Consider the following 24,189-nt stretch of genomic DNA (forward strand, 5'->3'; position numbering starts at 1 on the left):
TGTTTTCCATTAAGTCTTCTGGTGTATATTCCTGGCTGTTTTTGTCTCGCTCATGCATGTAATATCCTGTTCCAAGTTTCAGTCATTAATTGACGCTTCAGTAAATTTTAGTCCCAAGGAAGCCCTGCCCCTACCCCAATAAGTTGATTTTTGATTAGAGATATTAGCTAAATTCTTTAATTCTATAAATCAAAAATCCACAGATAACTTTGGCCCCAGGGAACTTTTGATCCTATCTGGACACATTTCTGATGATCCAGAAGTGAAGAACTTTTACCCAAGGGATAGAGGCAAGAGTAATCTTTTATATCGTGCACTGCACCAGATATTTCCTGTGTCACAAAGAATTATGAGATTCATGATAGTATTTCTGAGGCTGAAAAGCCAGCATTGTTCTCAAATTATTACGTTGTTTTACCTACCCCTAGCACAAATGAAATCATGGAAAGTATAGTTTTTGCTCATTCCTGTAAGCACTAAAGGGAAGCTTACAAAGAGCAGGTACGGAGGACAGAAGTAACCTACTACATAAAACCTGAAGACTAGAGATCTTTTAGGGGAGGTTCATACTTATATATTCTTTGGGGTCAGAGGTCAGTTCTTGGGCCTCTGTTCTGCAGCTCTGATGTGTGCTTTAGGCTAGCTTCTGTCTAGGTTTCCTGTTGCACAGCAGGGGTGTAGACATTACAGATGTATGTCAAAGCATTCTGCTTCTTAGATGGAGTCCAGGCACTGGACTCAGGTCATCAGTCTTGCATGGAAAGCACACTTACCTACCGAGGCATCTTCTTGGTCTAGATACCAAATTTTCAAGCAAAGTCTTGGTTGTAGGCAAGGAAGAATAATTTATTGAGTAAATACAGAGTGTTCAGAACATGTTATAGGAATGGTTTGATATGTGCTACTTTGATTATATGAGGTTTGTGTCACATGGAACATATTAAAAGCCAGAATTCCCTGGAACTGGAGTTGCAAATGGTTGTAAGATGCCATAGGGGCTCATGGAATTGAACTCAGGTTCTCTGGAAGAGCAGCCAGGGCTCTAAGCCAACGAGCCATGTCTCCAGTCTGAAAAATTTATCTTTTAGAAGCTAAGTAGTATTTCCATTTACCCTTGCACACTTTTATAATCTAATTTTGTCTTCTGTGGTGTTGAGGATAAATTGCCTTGTACTTGCTAGCCAAGCACTCCCGCACAGAGCCACACTCGGCTTCTCTTTATGCTTAAAGTTGTCTACTCTCTCTTACTCTGAGTCCACATTTAGGGCCCGATAGCCAAGGGGCAGAAAATGCTTCATGGTTGCATTTTTCTCTTGGCTAATAATTATCGTGCTATTTCTTTTAGTTATGAGTCTTTTGAGAAGACCTTTGGTAACTTTTCCATCGGTAGAAAGCTCAGGCGAGCTCCTCCTCCAGCACAATGGACTGAGAGACTAAGGAAGCGTCTGCCTTCTCTGTTTTGAAGACAGATTTGGGAAGGAAATTACTGTTGCCCTAAGTAGGCTCCGGAGGGACAGTATAGACGGCAGTGTATTAGGGGATGATGGTGCTCTTTCTAGGATTAGGAAGGAAGTGGATTTTTAAATTATCATTTTTTTAAAAAAGCTACAGTAGAAGGAAGGCATTTGTGACTACTGAGGCAAAGTCTTGAGGCAGCCTGGGAATCACATCCCAACTTAAGAGTTGTTGGGATTTGGAAAGGTTTCTGGGTCTTAATTTCGAATTAAGCTTGAAGTGGATTAAATGAGAGAGCAAGACAGAACAATATAAAAATGTTCAATAAAGGTGTCATTCCAAGTCCATGTGGTAGCTAGTTATGTATGCTATGGTCAAGAGCTCAGAGCTGGAAAATGACTCATTAAAAGTAATAACCTTAACAATGCCAAACATTTAAATGGTGAAAAATTCAAAATATAAAGGAAATAGCTCTCTTGGTTCAGAGTTTGTCAAAATTTTAATTTTGTGAGTATTCAATACTTTTCTAATTTTCTCCCCCTCCCCCCCGCCCTGATGTCTTGTTATGATGATGCCAGTTTCTTGTTCCTTGACACACAATTATTGAGCTAAAGTGTGTCAGTTGGCCCATGATAGCCAATCAACTACCATAAGCTTCCCGACTAAATGCCAAACCAAAACACTGCAGGTCACAGGTAGCCATTAAGTAAGATGCTCCAGGCAGATCGCAGAGATCTGCAGCGGGAAATTTCATTTGGGGGAGTTGCCAACGCACAGATGAAAAACCGTGTATTTATCGTACTGCGGTTGAATTCCAACTGTATTATAGACATGACTTTGAGCACGGTCTCAGAGCTGGAGAGATACATACCCTTCAGAGGGATGGTTCAGTCTTCCAGTGCACTGCATCTTGAAATGAAGAATGGCTTGATAAGGATTCCATTGGAGGTGATATTTGACCCTGCACATCTCCCTTTGTTGAGGAAGTGCTCTTAGTGGTTTAGTAACTGTGTTTGGGTGTGTTTTATGATATGAAGGATAAGAATGCACTAGTTGATTCTCAGATCCTTGTCTAACTCTCAGGAGTGTCGTGGCTAGGGTCTGCACTTCCTTGTTTGTCGAAGGAAGCGCCTCTTTCTCTAGGTGGTCCTCCCTAGGGTGCTCGGCCTGGGTTTCCTGCTTCGTAACCCTTCCATGTTTAGGGCTCAACTTTTGGGCCTCTCCTCTGGGAATACTTACTTTTCAGGTGATGTCTTTCAGTCATGGAACTTAGGTTTTTCTTCTGTGCATTGGCAACTCCCCCAAATGAAATTCCTCGCTGCAGATCTCTGCGATCTGCCTGGAGCATCTTACTTAATGACTACCTGTGACCTGCAGTGTTTTGGTTTTACCTGCTAACTGACTTGACCATTAGATCTCATGTAACCTAATACCCACCGTCTCCAGAATGATAGCTACCTGGTATTGGAAGGTACAGGAGAAAAGATGTGGGTGGGTGGTTGCCCTTCTGTTCTCTCTGACCAGTTTATACAGCTGTGCCCTAACTATTTAATAAACAGATCATACACAATTGTTCTCAATCCGTGTTTGGCGGCTATGCTGTGTTCTTTCTGTTTGTCATTTGATGGTATTTAGTCCCAACTGTGAACTTGCTTTTATTTCTTATCAAGCTTATAGAATAGAAGAAAAGAATCACATGATCTTTAGTTCATTGGTTTGAACCAAACCCACCTCAGTTCCTGAAATAGCATTCTTCATTTGTGCTAAGTGACATTGTGTATTTGGGTCCTTTGAATACTTGCTTTTTCTCCCCACTTCCCCTTTAAATAAAAGCTGTTTTATGTTATGTGGGAGGGATGTGAAATTTAATAAGTTATTTTTAAATGAAGGTACTTAGTCATACATGATTGAAATTAGCCTCATGTCGTTAGGGCGAAACTGTTCAATTTCCAAAAGTTTTGTTTTTCTCACATATGTAAAGATAGATATTAGACTCAGGCATTTGCTCACTCATTATGTGGATCCAGGGGTGGTGGCATTTTGCTGGCGCCATTCTTGAGGTTCCATGCTGAACAGCTCGAGCTGTGTTCTGTAGGTCTGACAAGTGAGTCACAGAATTTCTGCATCCCTGGGAGCTGTCAGCAGAAAGGCAGCTTCATTTATAGTCGGAAGGTGGGAGGGAGGGAGGGAGGGAGGGAGGGAGGGAGGGAGGGAGGGAGGGAGGGAGGGAGGGAAGGGGAGCTGGAGCTACTCTCCGTTAGTTAGCACAGTTTGCTTTTCTGAGAGGAGGGAAGACTGAGTGAAATGTTCTAAGAATTCATCTCTATCTTCCTTTGTCCTCACTTCCATTTGACACAGTGGAAGGTGCTAGTGTTTGTTCTATTTTAAATGATGGGATGGCTGGACGGGCTTCCATGAATAGAGAGCTTCCATTAATAGAAAAGGAGCTGCAACCGATAGCGTCCTGGGATTCTAATTCCTAATGGGATTGCGGCATTTGAAGTGGAAATGGTCCCTTTCTTTGGAGACCCTAGTGTTGGGAATTTTCTTACTTGTGTTTCTTGAAAAGTCTCAGAATGTTCCAGGGTTGATCAGAATCCCTCGATTTTCCTCCCTTTTTTGGAGATGGATGCCTTGTGGTCTATGTGGCACTGATGTTGGCATGGGGAGATGGTTCGGTTGGTGAGAATACTGGCTCTCCAAGCATGAGGGCTGAGTTTGAAGCCCTGGCACTGGAATAAAAAGCTAGGTAGGGCTGTGCATGTCTCTAATCCCAGTATTAAGGGGTTAGAGACAAGCAGATCTGGAGCCCTCTGGCCAGCCAGACTAGATAAAAAGCTGACTGCTTTGGGCTCAGGCAGTAAGGCAGAGCTATTGAAGAAGACACTTGGGGTCCTGTTCTAGGCTGCATATGTTCCTGCACTTATGTACCATTTACATATACCACACACATGCATATACATATGACATATACATGCACATATACACATTTTAATATGTACAATACATAAATACATACATACATCTATATACGTATATGTATGTAGCATCTATAACATATATATTACACACAGCACACACAAGCATACACATACACAAACATATAATGCATATTTAAACAAATAAAATACATAAAGAATAAACACACATACATACTTGCATGCATGCACACATTCATATGCATACACAAATCCACTTTATGTACACATAAGCCTACACATATCACACATATATACACATAATGTATATATACACATAGAGACATATTCCATCCCCATATTCATAGACATATTCATACTACACAAATCCATATACACATCTGTTTATATATATATCATTCTTACATGGACACAAACACACACACACACACATATATACATCCACATATACATTTACATCACACACACACACACACACACACACAAGCAAAAATAATGTAATTGTGGTTTGAATGTGTCCCCCAAACTGTTGGGAACTTAACCTTAGTGCAGTAGTTTTGGGGACAAGCTGCTTAAGGTGACATGGGGCTCTGCTCTCCTGAGTAGACCGGTTATGCAGTTATTGAGGGGCAGGTTAGATACAGTGAGAGTGGTCCCTGCTGCAAGTGCTTGCTTGGTCCTCCTCTCTTTATTTTCTCTAGCCATTCTTTCTCTCTTTCTATATCACTAGGTATGGGTCACCGGATCTTGGACTTCTCAGCCTGCAGAACTCTAAGAAATATACTTATAAGTGATCCAGTCTGTGCTCCATTCTAGCAACACAAAACAGGCCAAAGCACCCTGTCTTGTCATTAGATGGACATCTGCTCTGACTTGCCCTGCTGTCTCCTAGCATACTCTGTCTCCACCCCAACTCCATACACAGCTAGCAGATCTGAACCGGACAGTGTCCATAGCCCTTTTCTTCTTTTGGCTTCCTACAAAGATCAGCATTCAGGGTCCCATTTCTTGCTTCCTTTTCATTAATTTCTTTTCTAAAAGTTCTGAGCAGGTGTCCAGTGGGGGAAGCGGTAGCTGGAAAGTGGAGATGATTTGGTGGTTTGGAGAGCGACCAAGTATCTGGGGAGGTCAGCTTCTCTGATATCAACATAGTTTCCCAAAGGGCAACGCCCAGGTCAGCTGCTGCCACCAGGGCAGGGCCAGCCAGGCTGGGGCTCCAGGAAGCTTCCTGGCTGTGCACTGGGAAGTACCCTGGGGATATAATCACTTGATCTGCTGCAGTTGTTCTGTGAGCAGAGCGAGCCAAGGAAACTTATTCTGGTAGCAGGGAGGAGTCCGAACCTGGTGTGGGGCTGCGCTTGAGCTCCTGGGAGAACTTCAAGAATTCAGATGTGCTTTTTGTTTTGACAGAGGAGGCCTGGATTGGAGGCTTTGAGTAGTGGTAGGTGGGGCCAGAATTTAAAAAAATTATCTATCTATCCACCTTCCTACTTGCCTACCTACCTATATCATCTCTCCCTATCTCCCTCTCTCCCTCTCTCCCTCCCTCCCCCCATCTTCCTATCTAATCTATCTACATATTTATTTATGTAGGTGGGAAAGGGCCTTTGCGTTCCATATGTTGCTTATAGAGGTCGAAGGAAAACCAATAGGAGTTGTTTCTCTTCTTCCAGCATCTGGGTTTCAGGAATGGAATTCAGTTCAGCAGTCTGGCCAGGAAGCTCCCTTCCTTGCTGAGCTATCTGGTCCAAGGCCGGGTGCTTTGTTGTGTTAAGCTTCTGCCTGGGGGTACCCGTGATGAATTTTTTTTCCTACTCAACATGAGGAATTCCAGTATGAGTCTTTGGATGTGTGCTTCCCTGTGGAATGGTACAGTTACATTTGAGTAACTGAGGTTGGACTTGAAAATGGAGGTTGGGAACTAGGGAGAAGAGATGTTTTTGGAGAATGGAGGAGTCAAGTCTTTAGAGAATTATGATGTTGGGTAGCAGCAAGGGTAGATGGGGCCTTTCGGTAGCATGTGGGTATGGGCAGTGTCCCGAAGGAAAAAGGAGTTCTGAGTCACAGAGCAATTCAGAAGCAGTGGGATTCTGTGTCAGATGCCATGAGGCCTGACTTGAGGTAATTTCCTCCTGTCTCTTGGCCCTCGATCAGCCAGGCTGGCTCTGTGAGGGGAGGCAACACACACACACACACACACACACACACACTCTCAGATGCTATCTTTGCCAGCCCTGTGAGTAATTCTCTGATAAACCACGTGTTGGGATGGCTCCAGTTTTCCCTGGTCCCCGAGGCTATGGAGCAAAGCTGTGGTGGGTGTGGTGTGTGGGCCCAGAGTGAGCTCTTTGAAAGATTTTCAGAGTTACTTTGGGTAGAGCAGTGGATGACTGCTGGCTGGCACGTACTGGCAAATTATAATCTCTTAACATTTTGTTCTTAGACTGCTATCAGATAATGATGAAAGCGGGTTTTGTGTGTGTGTGTGTGTGTGTGTTGGCTGTATAGACATCCCTCCTTCCAGTGATGAGGATCTTAGAAAACGTAAAGGCTGTGGCAGGCTCTGATAGCCCAAGGATGGGTGGAGATGACTGGCTTGGTGCCAGTGAATCTCTGTAGATGATGATTGTACCGGGGTGCCACACCCTTTGTTCTGACCTCCTTTTGGAAGTAACTTCTGACCCTCATTTAAAGCTATCCATACTAAGTCGTCGGAAGAAGTATAATGTGAAAGAGCATTGGACATTATGTCTCATTCAAATGTGTCTCCCTGAGGGGAAAGGACTCTGTGTAAGGGGATCAATGACTGGCTTCCAGCAGCGACCCCTGGCTCCAGAGGCCAGCTGAAGTGGATAATGATAATTGGAGACTGTCATGAAGTCTCATTTCCTTGCTTGGCCTGGGCTTAAGCAGTTTGAATCTCAGTGATACCCAGTGAGGCGAGGCTCCTGTTTTGCAGGCGAGGATTTGGGGCAGTGAGTTTTCAAGCCCAACTTCCTGCAGATGGTTGATGAGGAGTCAGGATACACACAGAGTAGATCTAAGAAGTGCCTGCGGAGCCAAGATGGCCCCCCTGGAAGGACCTCACACCAGTTCTCCAGCAGAGTTAGAGATCTGGGTGGGCCTTTATTTTCCTGGTCCTCCAATCAAAATTTACTTCTTGATTGATTCAGACTTGTGTAAGTAGTGAAGAAAGGATGAGTGTTACAGCTTCCAGTTTCTACATTTAGTACGTAGCTGTTTGGGACAGTTGATGACGATTGTGTGAGCCCACAGACTGCCCAGTTTGAAGGCCCATGCTGGGCACAGGCAGCAGAGGATATGCCAGAATTAACGCAATGGAATAGTTAGCTCTGCTTACTATTTTGTGATTATTAAATGTGGTTTCTACTGTTAGGGCATATTTAAGGATAAAATAAAGGCTATCCATATACTTAAGATAGCCATTTAAAAAAATATTATCTGAATATAACCACTTAATCCAATTTATAGTAAAACCTTTTAAAATATAAGTACGAAGTCTTTGACTATTTTTTTTCAGATATCACCATGCAAGATTTTTTTTAAAATTATGTTTTTGTCTCTTTTTGGAGGTTTTGACACGCTTTTACAGAGTTGCATTTTACTTCAGTGTTAGAGGAAATGTGGAGGAGGTTGGGGAGGTGGCTCAGTACGGCTCTGTGAGAACAGGGGTCTGAGTTTGAGTTCCCAGCCCCCAAATGATAACCTGAGCATGACGTCAGAGTAGGCAGGTATGGATCCCAAGAGGTTCACTGGCAAGCTACTCACAAAACAGTGAGCTTTTGCTTCAGTGGGAGACCCCAACTTAAGACAGTGAGGTTGAGAGCCATAGTAGAAGATACCCTTCTCTGGCCTCCAATGGGTACACATGGGTGTATCCTCCCCCCCACCACCCGCCCCTGCCCCGCCCACCCAATCCTAACTGTGGGTAGCAGTGCAGTTGGAGTCAAGTTGGACAGTCGTTAAAAATAAGCAAATGCAGTTTAATTTTTTCAGCAGTATATGAATATTAAGAATGTTCTAGGTGTTCATTTTAGGCCTTTTCTTGCCAACTTGCCTTTCCAAAGTCTGATCAACGCATTCCGTGAACGAGAACATTTGTGTATCTTGCATTACGCTGGTCATATAAAATATTTTTATGCACTCCCAAGTAGGCAGACCCTTTCTTCGTGCACTAGAGATGGCAGCGAACAACACCACACAGAGCTATTCACATACTCAAGGCAGGGATTGAGCATATAGCTAAGTGGCAGACTGCTTGCCTAACATGAAGTCTAGGTTCAGTTCTCAGTACCACCACAACAAACAAAAACAAATGCAGGCTAACGATGGCTGTAAGTGTAAGCGAAGTAGGGAGTAAGAGGAAGTTAGGGAGTGCTGTGTTAGGCTGGCTGCAACTTATGTTGGAGTCCAGCATAGAATGTCATTAGGAGGCCTTTGTGGGAAGAGTGGACAGAAGAGCCTTTCCCTCCCTGGGCCAGAGTCTGAGAACCGGTCTTGATAAGTTAGGGATCCTATTTTGTGTATTTCCTCTTATCTGTTGAAGTAGGGGACATTGTGTGCCTTGCATCTCTCAGTATAAAATAGAAATCTTGAAAATAAATGGTCCAAATGAAGAGACCCTGGGACCCATATCCATTCCTAAAGTGCTCCCTCCATGGTGTTGTGTGACCTCAGTTCTGGGCACACTTGTTCTGGTGGGGCCACTCAGCAAGGGCAGATTTTTCTTTCAGCTTTGGCTTGTGCAGGCACTTGGCTTGTTACCTTGAGCTTCCTCTCTCTACTGGTTAATTTAAAAGCTCTCAGGAGTGTGCTCTGTGGCCACCCAAGCCCAGGAGCTGCCTGTTTCCTGACTTCATCCACTGGGGTGTGTGTGTGTGTCACCGTGAACTCTGCTCCAGCAATCTTGGGCCATGTGAATTCCTGACATTATGGGTTTCAGTGATAGGAAGCTAATTTGGCTGGCCCATGTGTGTCTTTGTGTTCTGGAGCACGTTGTAAATGCTCACACTTAGAAAGGAATGTAAAGTGAAGGGCCAGAAAGCAAGGTCACTGCTATTGGATCTGTCACGGAATAGCATTGCCTTGCTTATCATTATAAAAAGTCAGAGGGTGAAGGACTGGAAATATTTATTTCAAGCTATTGAAAGGAGGTGAGGTTTTCACAAGGGCTCTGTGATTCCTGATACCCAAGCGTGCTTTTGATAAAAGTGGGACCACTTTGAGAACCATATGTCGGTGAGACTACACATTCATTGTACTTTCGTACTTTAGATAATTTACTATTTGAAGTGATACGGCAGTCACCATTAGAATTATGGGCCACGAGTTCACAACCATTTCTAGTGATATTCCTCGGTTAACAATTCCCGAAACAGAATTTTATTCAGTTCTACAAGATGATTTTCTTTTAGTTGACGAGATAAATTATAACCTGAGCAGTGCAGCTGTGAAGTTTCTCCAGATTACTTTTTTTTTTTTTTTGAAGTATAGCACCCAAACAGAAAGATATATGTTAACTCAAAGATCAACTCCCAAGGGCTCAGGAAATGATAAAGTACTTGCCCTGAAATCAAGAGGGTTTGCGTTTGATCCCAGAACCCATCTTAAGAAATGACCCACAAGCTGCTAAATGTACAGGTCGAAGATTTCTTAGGAGGCTCACACAGTTCGATAGCCAGTTTATGGCTCAGAATTCAAATTCTCAGCCTCAGAGAGGCCTGGCTCCAGGCCGTGACTCTCCCATGCTCTACCCCAAGGGTACCAACTATTCTTCTTTGCTTGTTTTAGTAGTTTTATATTAGCCTATCCACATTACCTGTATTCTTCTTTTCTCATGGTTTGTGAGACGGAACCATACCCTAGAATAAAGTTACGGGCTGTTTTGTCCCATGGCTCCCTGGTGTTCATTCTGTGTAGCTATCCCATAATAACATAGAAAGGCTCCTGACTATGACTTTTGTCAAACAGATGAAAAAAAAAAAACAACAAACCATACAAAACTGTTCTTAGGCTGTACCTGGAACTGGGTTGACTGGGCTATGGCCTGTGGGCTTTAGTTTAAGTAGATGCTACCAAGTGGGATCCGAGTGAATGGAGCAGATGTTTCTACCAGCGATGTGAGAGGACTTAGGATTTTCCTCTTGGTGCTTGTCTGGGTTGGAGCTGGATCTTAAGTCTGTTTTGTGTCGAGCTTGTTCTGTGAAAAGGAAGAGTTGTCGATGCTGGAAAGCTGAGATCAACCGTTGTCTGTCTTCACCGCTCACCTCATGTTTCTTTTCTATATGAATGTGTGCCATGTACATTACCAGCTTGATGTATGGAATATGTTCCATCTGCATATAGACAGCAAATGTGTGCGTGTCTTTTTTCTTCTACTACTTAAGCCATGCTGACAAGCCATCCTAGAGGCCTAACCAGGCTCCTACAATGTGGCTCTCACTGATACCCTGTGTTGGCAATGATGGAAAATACTTACTTCAGTACTTGAGGGAGGCCCCTCTGTTCTGCTACACATTATTAAGTCTCTTCAACACTGAGGTGGTATCTGTTTCCTTTTGACTTTCTTATAAACATCATGCTCTTTTGCAGGCCAGTAAAAATGTCCTACACGCCTGTAATAGAGTAGAGGCTGTTCAGGTCATAGTTCATGATAGGGTTTGTTTGTTTGTTTGTTTGTTTGTTTCTTTTGGAACTGAGTATTACTAAGTAGTCCTGGCTAGAGCTCACTTAGCCCTAGTGGCCTTGAACTCACAGAGATCTGCCTGCCTCTGCCTCCTCAGTGTTGGGGTTAAAGGTATCAGATCCCACACCTAGTTTGTAGCCCATTTTTAAAACTGTAATCTGCAGGGCCAGAATTCTTAAAAAAACAACAAAAAAAAAACAAAAAAAAAAAAAAACAAAAAAACAACCCTCAATACAAAGCTGTTTGTTTGATTTTTCTTCTTTCAGGTATGTGTGTGTGTGTGTGTGTGTGTGTGTGTGTATGTGTGTCCAGTTTTCCTGTCATATGCATGCTTTGATTTTTTGCTTAAAAACCTTAGAGTAGGTTTAAACATTATTTAAAGATAATTGAACAATTCATCAGACTATCATTGGTAAAACAAGAAAAAGAGCAAGGGATTTCTTTTTATAGAAAACTCACTGTAATATTCAAGTCAGTGGCTATGGAAAGATTCTTGTGCTGTGAGATCTAAGATTTCAGAACATATAGGAGACTTTCAACATTGATAGAATTTTATAATGAAAATGAATTTTAATCATAATTAATAATTTAAGGTTCATGGATATTATTTAATCAATATGTTCTCTTTCTTCACAGGCAAGAAGAGACTGACAGGAGACTGAAAAATGTAAGCTGTATTTAATGGAGTGTTATAAATAGCTTTTCCTTTATATTCTGTAAAGTCATAATAGCTCTAAGAATACACGCCGTGCCACTGTTTCTAATTAAATTTTATCCAGAAACCAAACAGTTGAAGTCCAAGAGCACGCATTAATGCATTGTTAGACTTCATATAGACTGGATTTTGGCATAAAGTGGAAGATTAAGTTTCAAGGGTCATTGTTCTATTTCTCATCTGGCAACACCACACTCAATTTATAAGTTTTAGGGGAGCAAGCAAGAGATTATCAAATTAGACATTAAAAGAAGACACTGACTGCTTAAAAACTCTGGGTAATTATTCAGTATAGACTGGCATTATGCCCTTAATATTCTATAATTATAAAAGAATACCTAAAAGTAACAGCTCTATTTAAAAATATGGTCATCAAGCAATGAAAATTATTGACTTTAGGTGTTTATTATATAGTTCTATTGGAAAAATGTTGACATAAAAAGTTTCACTTGTGGGCCAGGGAGATGGGCCTCAGTGGGTAGAAGAGCTTCTTATACAAGCCTGGTGGCCTTTGGATCCCTGGAACCAGTGTAGGAAGCTGGATACAGTGGCGTGTGTGTATTCACAGTGCTCTTAGTGTGAGATGAGGGGTCAGAGACAGAGAGGCCCAGAAACTCATGGCCAGCCATGCTTAATGGGGCAGCGAGCTACCAGAGAGAGACCCTGCCTTAAAACAAGCTAGGAAATGGGAATCGGCTTCCAGACGTTGTCCACATCTGTGGTCCTGTGTGCATTCTTTCTGCCTCCCTCCCTCACAGTCGCCCCCCTCACACCAGCCCCGAGTTTTACTTGTAGTTTATACTCATCCGTTTTTTGAGATAGCTTCTCATGTAGCCCAGTCTGATCTCATAGTTTTCATGTACACACATGACCTTTGAACTTCTGGTCGTCTTGACTTCTGAGTGGTGGGAGTCCAGGTATGCACCACTAGACCCAGTTTCATGCAATGCTGGGCACTAAACCCAGGGCTCCATGCACGCTAAGAAATCATTCTACTGAGCACTACCACCAAGCGTTGTGTGTTCTTCTTATTAACCCTTTCTCTTCAAGGGTAGAGTGTATGATTGCCTATTGAGTTCTGGGCCTTTTGATCTGAGATCCCACTTTGAAACAATGAACTATATCACGAATAATTATATTTTAAGTGACCGCATTCCATACCATACATCTAAGAGTCTGCTTCTTATCTGTGATGTATTATGAATTGCAATTTATCCACTTGCATTTGAACTGGTACTTGCATACCAACTCACTGGTCTTGTTCTTTCCATTTAGGTTTTGATAACTTTGTACTGGCTGGGAAGAAAAGCACAAAGTAACCCCTACTATAATGGTCCCTATCTCAATTTGAAAGCTTTTGAGACTCTTTTAGGGCAAGCTTTGACTAAGGTAAGGATACAACCAACATGGATATGTAATAACTACTTTATGACACTCTTCTGCTTTTCCTCTGTGGCAAACATGCCGAGTTTGTCCTCTCTAGACAGGGCTGTGTAGGCAAGTTAGGGACTTGTTTTCTGGCTTTATATGTTTCTTCCAATAGAGTGGGCTATCTATTCCAGACCAGTTCCAATATATAGAATTTTATGTCCTTAATTTTAGGCAATTTGATGGCACACACATTCTTTTTTATACACTATATAACTTAACTGTTTTTATACTCATTATGAACTCAACCTGCAGTAAAAAGGCATTTTTAGGTCTATTAACATTTATAGGCGTTACTCAATTTCTTTATATTAATTTGTTCTTGAGGTAGGTAATTATCTCTAGTGACTACATTCCAATATCACCATGGTGCTAGCGTTCCTTGAAGAGTAATAAACGTTAAGTGAAACTGGACAAAGTTTCACTTGTTTCAAGTGTTTGTTTCAAGGCAGAGAGTTTCAAAATAATCTAAGTTATCTAAAACTTGCTATATTGCCAAAGATGACCTTGAAATTCTGATCTTCCTGCCTCTACCTCCTAACTGCCGGGACTGCAAGCATGAGTTATGACTGACTCCTGAGGAGGGTATATATTTGTGTGTGTGTATGTGTGTGTGTATAGGGATGCACGTGAGAGTGTGAGAGTGCTGGTGACCTTGGTGGCCTGAAGAGAGCATCAGGTGCCCAGTGCTAGAGTTACTGGCGTTGTTTATTACCTGTGTTGCTGCTCCTTCATCTTGCAACAGGCATTGGAAGCTTGTAGACTATTTGAGAAGGACCAAGTGCTGAGAGCAAAATATACTGATTTTTCTGTAAAAAATCTGTATTTATAGAGCCCTAGTGGAAAAACTAATTTCTCTGTGGAACTATTCATCCAGAGTATTTTATAAGAATTGAGAGAAAATAAATGCTCAAAATGATAAAATACCATTTATGAAGTAGTGCTTGCTTTGTGAGAGTTCTCTGGTGACATTAAACAAGAAAGATATTTAGCATTTGTTTCTGACACATTGTGAGGATGAAATTCATGCAACTAGCTATGTTTCTATTCTAACTATGATTAGAATAGAGGAATATTTCATCATGATGAGAATAATTGCCTTCTGCTCTATCTATCTATCCATGTTTTTCAAAATACTTTTCCTGCATTTAGCTACCCTGGTGCATTACAAAAAAATAGGGTTATAAAGTTTCGTTGTTATTTTTTGTTTTTGTTTTTCTATTGTAAGAAATTGGTAGCCCTTTAGGTCTGGGCAGAAACTCAGTTGGTTCAATGCTTGCCATGCAAGGGTGGGAATGAGTCTGATCCCTCAAATTCATGCAATAATGTGGAGTGTGGTGATATGCATATGTTAGCCCAGCACTGGGGAGGCTAAGACAGTAGGATTCCTGGGCCCTGGCCAGCCAGTATAACCTGCTAGGCTAACTCCTGACGAACAAGATATCCTGTTTTGGTCTCAAGAACCATAAAACAATCAAACAAACGCCAGGTGGACATCTCTTAAAAAACAATACTGGAGATTGGCCTCTGGCCTCTGCACACATATCCCTGCATGTGCTTGAACACTCGCACACATATGTGCACCCACACCTGTGTGCTGCATGTGTACAGGAACACAGAAGAGTAGTTCTGGACTCAACACTTTTTGCATGAGGTAACTGAGTTAGTAGTTGAGATATTGCCATTTACACAGATTGTGCTAGAAGTTGGAGAATGACTCATTTACCAGAGAGCATAATTGTCTGAGACTGGAGAGCACATCGGTCCTTGCTGTGGGGGAGAGTAAAGCTCTGGTGGGGTAATTGCAAGTTGTTTTGGGTACAAGGGAAACCTGGCTTCCCAGTCATTTGAACTAAGGACGTATGCAGTTAGAAGGTTCAAGGGACATGGAATTGTGGACTAGTGTTCTTTACAGCCTTCCTCACTTTTTATGGCACTGACTCAGGATGAGTGATTTCAGCGCAGTCTGTGCCTCTTTAAAGGATGTTTGCGCTCACCGATGTCAGAGTCAGTGTGGTCAGAAGACTTTTTTTTTTTTTTTTTTGTAGATAAGACTGTGGTTGTAGTTCTATTATCCCATTACCTGGTGAGAATAGACAGGAGAGGCATGCCAATCTATCATTTGTTTGGTATCAGTTCTTTTAAAATGTAAGGCATGATGTGGTCGACTGTACTTTCCCAGTTCCCTGACAGTGATAATGCCAACCGGAAATCGCAATGAAACCACACTCACTAAGAGCTGTTGTATTTGAGTCAGATTGTAATTTGCAGATGACTCATTTGTGGGGGACCTATCAGGGTGAAGTCCTTAGGCTGCTGGGACAGACTGGGCGATTTACAACGGTCACATAGTTACTAATCAGTCACTTTAACATTTATAAGATCAGAAGTCATTTGTGATTTACACTGATGTTTCCAAAAGTATGGAGTTATGTGTGTTTGAAAAGCCTGATGCATCTAAAGACTGACTTTAAAATGTCAGTCTCATAGCCTGAGACAGAGCCTGCTGGCTAAGCTTGGTAACAGCAGGAGGAAGGTAGTCCCTGGCCATGTTCACACCAGGACGTTAAGATTAACAATGGTGGAGTGAAATCTCTTTACTGGCCATTCTTGGCACTTCAAACACTCGTCAGACAATTGACTCAGGAACTGAAGGATCTGATTTAAGCAGAAGTCTGCTTGAAACAGCTGCTAGTTATTTGTTCCAAGCACTTGCCAACTTTCTTTCACATGTTGAAAGTATTATGATAAATGTTAAGGCAATAATAACACTTACAAACATCACATCATTATTGTCTGACATCGTGTTTCCATTTTGGCTGTTTCTAATACTGTCTGCTCATCTACCTGCTTTTACTTAACCATTTGAAGATGAATTCAGGTAACACACCTCAATCTTATGTTCTCAGTGTCTATTTCTTAAAAAGTAAAAATGTTTCTCTGTCTAGCTTTAATTTGTACTCTAAAAAGCTCATCAATATCCATTGTCATTTAATATTGAATCTTTTTCCTAATGGTCTCTCAACTATTTTTTAAAAGTTAAAACATGATTTAATCAATGATTCTGTAGCTGTGATTAGTTAAATCACTTTGTGCTTCTGGAAGGTTGTGTGAGAATGAAAGACACACTCACGAGCGTGCGTGCGCGCGCGCGCGCACACACACACACACACACACACACACACACACACACACACACACACCAGTTAATTTTAATATGCCTTTAGGAGGCCTGATTGCCAGCATCTTATATCTAGGTTTTATAATGAGTAAAAATAAATAAATTCTGTAATGTACATACTCACTGATCTTTATAATAACAAAATTCTTTTTTTTTCTTTTTTTGACGGTTGATGGGGTTATAAAATGTCATTCTTAACTTATGTTTAACACAAAGCACCCCAGATATTTCCTGGAGAGAATAAGACATCCTAAAGATTTGTCTACCTTTGAGGTGTCAACATTAAAATATTTTTCTTTGATTTCTTTCATCCCCCCTCCCATTCTCTGTCTATCTCCTCTCTCTCTACACCCCCCCCCCACACACACCACTGACCAGCATTTCAAGGCTACTGTAATTTTGTTTTATTAGTATTTTCATCTTATGTTTTGGTTATACAACTTTGTTAATAATTTTAGGTATTTTCTTATTATATGAAATTTCGAATACCCCCTTATTATACAGTTTGTGGAGAAAAAAAAGATATACTTTTCATGGGTTTTGTTTTCTTCTTCTTTTGGTGAACAGGAAAACCCTGTCAACTTACCCTTCTTATTAATCAGAGCTTTTGCATCCCTGCAACTTCATGTCCATTTTCTGATCTTTGTACCATGTTTCCTTCAGGCACTTGAAGATTCCAGCTGCCTGAAAAGAAGTGGCCGGGACAGTGGCTACGGGGACATCTGGTGTCCTGACAGAGGAGAATTTCCTGCCCCTCCAGGTAGCCACAGAAGGGAAGATTCCTTTGAGAGCTTGGACTCGCTGGGGTCCAGATCTCTGACCAGCTGTTCCTCAGACTTCACTCTGAGAGTTGGGAAGGAAGGTGAGTGGGTGTTGTGTCTTGGGCTGTGTGTTTCTTTTATTTCTTCGTATGTGAAGAGAAGATAGTAAAGGAGAGAAAGTAGAAAATGAAAATTATCCAAAGAGTTTTCACCAGGATGAGGCTTTTCATAAGGCCGTGTTCTTATGTATTTTTGTGGTGGTTGTTTCTTCTGTATTTGGACTTCTGAGGAGATGGTTCCTGGCTCATTGGGACTGGATTTCATTAGCAAGACACTCTTGAGATAGAGATTTAGCAATAGATACCTAGTAAGACCCGTTAACTCAAATATCTAAACACAAAGTGCATTATAAGAGTCTGTAAAATGTCTGTTTTACTTCCTGAGTAGTTTCCTTTCTTGTCTTAATTTTACCGGAAGTACTTAAGAAATACTTAAGTAGGATGCATCTTCCAACTGTGCTCTATGCTAATCCACAGCAGAGGGTGAGGCAATCAGTTACTCTAAGTCTTGTTGTGGGAAGGAAATGTCACTCAAGCTTGAAAGCTTGGGGTCAAACACTTCCCTGAAATGTATCTTCAAGGCTTGGAAGATTGCTCAGTGGTTAGAGCTGGTCACTGCTACTAAGCCTGAGCGCCATCTCTGGGACCCACATAGTGGAAAGAGGGGGAAAAAAATCAATTTCTGCAAATTCTCCTCTTCCGTCTACATGTGCACTGAGGCAAGAACAAGCACACGCATATTCACACAGAATCAGTAATGATTAGTAAATTTTAAAAAGAAGAAATGCATGCCTCCCCCTTTCACACTGTAAAGAAATCCATGTCCTATTCCTATGGCTATTATACCTAATATATTAATAGTTTCAAACTAAACATCCAGGTAGTCTTAGTTCATTCCGTCTAAGTAGAAACCAAAGATAACAGTCCATCAAACTCTGAGGCTATCGGTCAGCGATAGAGCCCATGGCCAACTCCAGCACTTCCAAGACCAAGCCTTTTCCTTTTAAAGATGCCCTGAGCTTCAAGCAACATCGTTATCAGAACGGAAATGGGGGTTCTGATTGTGAAGTTGTACTCTATCTTTGAAGATTTTCAGTTTACTTATTATGGACAAATATTTGACCCAAGACCTTTATTATGCAAAAATCTCAGACATCACAAATAATATGTTTGTTTTCTTAAAGTTAGTGAAGCATACCCAAACTAAATTCCTTTAGAGTCGTGATAGTAGAAAAATGTGAATGGCTTAGTGTTAACCTTTGTAACTGTCACTGTCTTTACTGAGGTGTGACTCTTTTAGAGTCCAGATGAAGATGCTCACACCTACAAGGAAGCCAATCTAAGTTTATAGTTCATCGGAGTAATCACAGTTATAAACGAAGCCTGAAAAATCTTCAACCTACTGTGTTCTGTTGTCCTGACCGGGGAGACTATGGAATGCTTTGTTTGAATTTATATCTACTTGTCAAAGTATAGCAGAGAGAAAGAAAGGTTGTGGGTTTGTGGCAAGTGTAGATTTATCATCAAAACGTACAGACCGACTGGTGTAAGGTCAACTCCTCCTTTATATGTGACCTATTCCTGGTGTGTGTGATGCAAAGCGGAGGGCCCCACAGTCTCAGTGCAAGGGAACCTTGTTTAAGGGCTAGACAGGTAGACAATTCTAAGTAGGGTAGTGGGAGGGAGCTGGGTTCCAGGAGCATGAAGCTTTTCTGTGATTACTGTATTAAAATTCTGCTACCCACACAATTATAGTGGGTGGTAACCACACTTAGGATAATATTTTTAGGATTAGAAAACTGTGCATTTAATGAGTTTTATATGAAAACACATCAGGAGTGGTATTTGTATATAGGCTTAAAAATAATATTTTTAAGTTTAAAACTTCAAAAAACAAATGGAATGTGATTTACAAATTTTACTAGTAGGTTTTAGTAAGGAAAGCAACTTTTTTCTTGTTCTTTTAAAAGAAAGTGTTTAACAAACACACACACACACACACACACACACACACACACACAAAACAGGGAAAGTAGCTTAATGACTCTGGTTGTCCTGGCTGTGGCTGTCTTTCCACCCAGACTCCCCTTTCACCGGTTCTTGTGACATAGCTGTGTCAGACCACTTCCTCTGAACCATATTGGCATTGTTTGCTGTTCATTCCTGCCTGGCAGGTGACAAAGGCAAACTGTGTTAGGTCACGTTAACCTGGCTGGTGTGCTGACAGCCAGTAGCTATGAGGGGAGCCGCCTTCTGCAGCAGGGAGGAAGTCTGCAACCCTTACCAACTACTGGCGTTTTACAAGTGCACTGGAGGCAGGGAACAAGGGACAGGAAGGAGTTTACTGCAGGCGACTTGTGTGGTTACTCTCTCTATTCTTATTGGGTTTTTAAGAGCTGTTTCTTTCCCTCCTTCTTCTAATTAGAGAATATATTATTATCTGTTTCTGTCTATCCTTGGGATCTATCACAAATACTTTCTCATTCTTTTTCTCCTTTCCCTTTTCCTCCTTCTCCTCTCCCTTCTTTCCTTCTCCCCCTCCTCTTAATCCCCCCCACCCCCGTTAAACCTGCTTTTAAGTAGAGTTTTAACCACAATTCCTGGTTTCCATTACAGCTTCTGTGCTTATCAAGTAAGCTTTAGTTTGGTGCTCTCGTGTATGCATAAGATATAATTCATTAGGACTTCAGATGTCATCTAGCCTGGCTTCTCTGATGTAGGATCCATGTCCCTAAGAGTGGCCTTACAGGGGTCTGTCTATCACCATTGAATCTTGCTCCATCTTCCTTTGGTTTCTATGCTTGACTGTTACTTCCTGGAAATCTGATGGCTTCCTGCCTTTTGTTATATTACTGAGTTCCTGTAGACTTGCGCTGTCTCATTGGATTTTATCAGGTGATATACCTCAGCAGATTTATGAAGCACTGTGGTGTCAAAGAAGGTTGGAAAGAGAAGGGACTGTCCAGGGCTTGGGGGATTTATCTGCTTATCATGACTGCAGAAGAATGCACTACGTGTGTGCCTCCAGTGGGAAGGCAAGTCCCTCCTCGTGGGTCTTATCACAACTTCTTGACAAAGTTCTAAAAATATTCAGGCCTTTCAGCAGCAGCCCTGGGTTTCCAGGGGAGAGGAGAATATGCTGAGGGAAGGGGCTTCAGCAGGAGAGCCCTGGAGAGTAAAGCAAGTTTTTGTGCCGTTATAGGTTGCGAAAGTGACATCGATTGGGAATTTACATTCAAAATGCAGGATTACAACAAAGATGATATGTCCTACCGAAGGATTTCAGCCATTGAGCCAAAGTCAGCTCTCCCGTTCAATCGTTTCTTGCCGAACAAAAGCAAGCAGCCGTCCTATGTGCCAGCACCTTTGAGGAAGAAGAGGCCAGACAAACACGAGGATAACAGGAGGAGCTGGGCAAGCCCGGTCTACACAGAAACAGACGGAACATTTTCAAGGTAGTATCATGTGATGTGGTTACGGAGTGCTTTCTGGATTTGTGGAACTGTTTAATGAGGTTTAACAAGGTTAACGAAATGGCTATTTAAAGTATAGTTAGCACATACCACTAATGGGAATTTCTTTTTTTACCTCTGTTTTCAGTCCTATGTTGAAGACAGTTATTGTGTTTCAGAACGCCAGCATCCAATGACCGGGGCTTCTTTTAGATGCATGCCCTCAGTTTATTGGTGTGTTTCAGCTCCCTGGATCACCGATGTGAGCTCTGCTGTGTTCTTTCCATTGTTTTTCTTTCATGTTGATAGCAGTGGACATGAAAAGAAACCCTTACTGTCCCACCGACTTAGCAGAGTAAAGGACGGTTTTTCAAATCCGTCTTTCCGCACGGAGCCTCGTGGTTCTGAAAGCCGGGTTGCCTGATGTGTTTTTGGATTGACTTAGCCAACCAGAGATTCCAAGTGGAAAAGAGACCTGAGGGTTTCCTCTCATAACCCATCTGTCAACTCTTGTCTTTGAGTATTTTCACTTGATACGCTAGCCTCTGGGCTACATACACTAACAAGGTCAGACATCTATTTATCCTGGGTCTTGGGTATCTATCTTGCTGCTGATTGCATTAAACAAAAGCAACAGGTAATGTGCTTAGAATTCGTCTTTCTCTTAACATAGCCCTGGGTATCCAGCTTTTCTCTAGCTAAAGTGAGGTGATGCTGTAATGTCTGACTTTGGCCCTAGGAGCTGTGGTGTTGAGATGCGGAGTTAACGTATTTCCTTCACAGGGGTGTAAGCATTGAGAGGGTAGAGTGCATGCCTTTCGGGTTCTTCGCCACAAACTGCTCACACAGTATTTTAACCTGGTTGGATATTTTGAACAGTACCCAGAGGAGAACCTGGGGTCCCAAGATGGAGACCTGGCACACAGTCCAAGAAACTTCCACCTCTTCTTGGTGTGTAGAAGAGGAAGAGGAAAAGCTCACGCGCATGCCCAACATTGTGAAGGATGATCTGTATGTGCGGAAGCTTAGCCCCGTCATGCCAAGTCCAGGGAGCTCTTTTGATCAGTTCCTTCCCAAATGTTGGACTCCAGAAGATATGAACTGGAAAAAAATTAAAAGAGAGACTTATAAGCCATGGTATAAGGAATTTCAGGGATTCAGGTTTGTCTCTGCATGCTCCTGGTGTTCTCTGTCCCAGTCTGGTGGAGTCTGTGTCTTGGTTTTTTTTCAGTTAGGGAGCCAGAAAGCTTGATTTGCCCTCTAACATCTGTAGAACTCTGATAATTAAAGAAAAATGTTTAAGTGTTATCCTTAGACTATACAGGGGGGCCTATGCCTAGAATCTTAGCACTCTGGAGGCTGAGGCAGGAGGATTAAAAGTTTGAAAAAAAGTCTTAAGCTTCAAAATGAGGCTCTGTCTCTAAAAACAAAACAAAAGAAAACAAAAGAAAAAGAAACTTTCTGACCTACTTGTAAGCTCCCTTCCACCCCCTGAGGGTACTTTTTTTTTTCTTTTAATAAACTGCCTGTGGCCTATATTTCTATTATTAAAACACAACAACAACAACAGCAGCACAATAAAATATTCCAGATTCTAGACTTTAAAAGGCCCCCCTCTTATTTCTATCTCAGCATTTGATTTCCAAGCTTACATTCCTCTTCATTTCTTTCTTTGCTTCCTCCACCCCCCACCCCTTTCTCCTTGTCACTTCTCGGCAGAAGGAATTCTGACTCTGAGAATGAGGATTCGGGCTCTTTCCAAAGCTCCACCATTTTCAGTAGACTAGAAAAGGCAGACCATAGGTTAGACAGCAGCTACCAAAGACCTTCACTCTTGCTGGAGCTAGCTACCAAACACGCTATGAGGTCACGTGACACCCATGCAGCCAGGAGGACCAGCAGTGCTTTGCAGGAATCCAGGTGCACCTGTCTGCATGAGCTACCTGCTTGTGGCTGACCAGACACCTTCTCTGACTGCTTCTGCTGCTACTTTAACCTAGACCCGGAGTACCGAGTCATGGGAACGTAATGACCCAGGGTAAAGGCACAGTGTGTAACAAGCATCCTGCCTTCCGCATGAGGGTGTTGCCGCAAAGTCGGTAGAAATCAACGTGCTATTAATACAACAGTGTGTACTCTTGGCATACAGTATATGACGGCCAACTCTTGATCACACATTCTCTAGGGAGGGGACGAGCCACTGTGGATAATGGAATTAGAAAGTTGGTACAAGGAGCGGTGCCCAGGCCTAGGCTGGGAGGTACACTTGATCTTAGTTGTAGGTCAATGACTTGACCTTGATAGTATTCACTCTTCCTGGGAGTATAGCCTCGTGTTTCTTTAGATGATACTCCAGGAAAGTCAGAGACTAGTTTTGAATATTTGTCTTGTTTGTAATACTCCCTTCCATCGCTCCTAAAATAAGCCCCGCCCTCCATAAACCCCGATGACTACTGGTTGGTCTGCTGTCTTTCTCCTCATACTTACTACGATTCTCCCTCCCTTTTCTCTTTTCTGTGCATCAGTCAGTTTTTATTGCTTCAGGCCCTCCAAACCTACTCTGATGACATCTTGTCCTCGGAAACAAGTGTCAAACTCGATCCTACCTCTGGCCCCAGGCTCATAACTCGCAGGAAGAATCGCTCTCCCGCACCAGGCTATCGAGCCCATGACCTTGAGCTGCCAGCCCTAGATCCCGACTTAGAAAATGATGATTTCTTTGTCAGAAAAACAGGGGCTTTCCATGCAAATCCGTGTGTCCTTCGAGCCTTTGAAGACTTTAGAAGTTTCTCGGAGCCAGACGATGCCGTGGAACGAGATATAATTTTGCAGTGTCGGGAAGGTGAACTCGTACTTCCAGATTTAGAAAAGGATGATATGATTGTCCGCAGGATTCCAGCTCAGAAGAAAGAAGTGCCCCTTTCTGGGGCCCCGGATAGGTACCAGCCAGTCCCTTTCCCTGAACCCTGGACCCTACCTCCAGAAATCCAAGCGAAGTTTCTCTCTGTGCTCGAAAGGACACGCCCACCCAAAGAACAAAGCAGCGGCTGTAGAGTGTTAGTCCCTTCCTATCGACAGAAGAAAGACGACATGTTGGCTCGCAAGATCCAGTCTTGGAAGCTGGGGACTGCTGTACCTCCCATCAGTTTCAAGCCTGGCCCCTGCAGCGAGGCCGACCTGCAGAAGTGGGAGGCCATCTGGGAGGCCAGCAGGCTTAGGCACAGGAAGCGGCTGATGGTTGAGAGGTCAGAGTGTGTTTCTGCAAGGAGTTGGCTTGTGATGGATGCTCTTGTGTAACTTTCCTTATTGGGGAAAAAAAAAAAGCCGCATCCATTTTTCAGCTCTGCATGCTGTGTGCCGTTTTGAAGCATCCTGTTTTAAAAAAAAATTATTTGGCTTTGAGAAACTTTTAGTCAGTTCATGGAAGACGTGTGATTCCATACAATTCCACATTTACTCAGCTTAGGATGACTGGAGAAGGTATATGCAAAGC

General features: G+C 42.3%; 1 protein-coding gene across 23 annotated transcripts in view; it reads left to right on the forward strand.

Moving 5' to 3' along the window:
• Lmo7 (LIM domain only 7) overlaps positions 1–24,189 on the forward strand; it is a 204,781-nt gene that overhangs the window by 133,788 nt on the left and 46,804 nt on the right. For 8 of the 23 annotated variants that reach the window (XM_006519176.3, XM_030247869.1, XM_006519178.3 and 5 more), the window contains 7 exons: positions 11,737–11,767; positions 13,091–13,204; positions 17,088–17,286; positions 20,447–20,699; positions 21,576–21,857; positions 22,416–22,616; positions 23,222–23,941. In XM_006519176.3, coding sequence (XP_006519239.1) covers positions 11,737–11,767; positions 13,091–13,204; positions 17,088–17,286; positions 20,447–20,699; positions 21,576–21,857; positions 22,416–22,616; positions 23,222–23,941 — 1,800 coding nt within the window. Of the gene's footprint in view, positions 1–5,640; positions 5,836–11,736; positions 11,768–13,090; positions 13,205–17,087; positions 17,287–20,446; positions 20,700–21,575; positions 21,858–22,415; positions 22,617–23,221; positions 24,177–24,189 lie in introns of those variants that run through there. The other 15 variants (NM_201529.2, XM_006519182.3, XM_030247870.1 and 12 more) reach the window with 4 other exon arrangements.

The sequence above is a fragment of the Mus musculus genome, chromosome 14 (assembly GCF_000001635.26).
Source record: "Mus musculus strain C57BL/6J chromosome 14, GRCm38.p6 C57BL/6J".
NCBI lineage: Eukaryota > Metazoa > Chordata > Mammalia > Rodentia > Muridae > Mus > Mus musculus.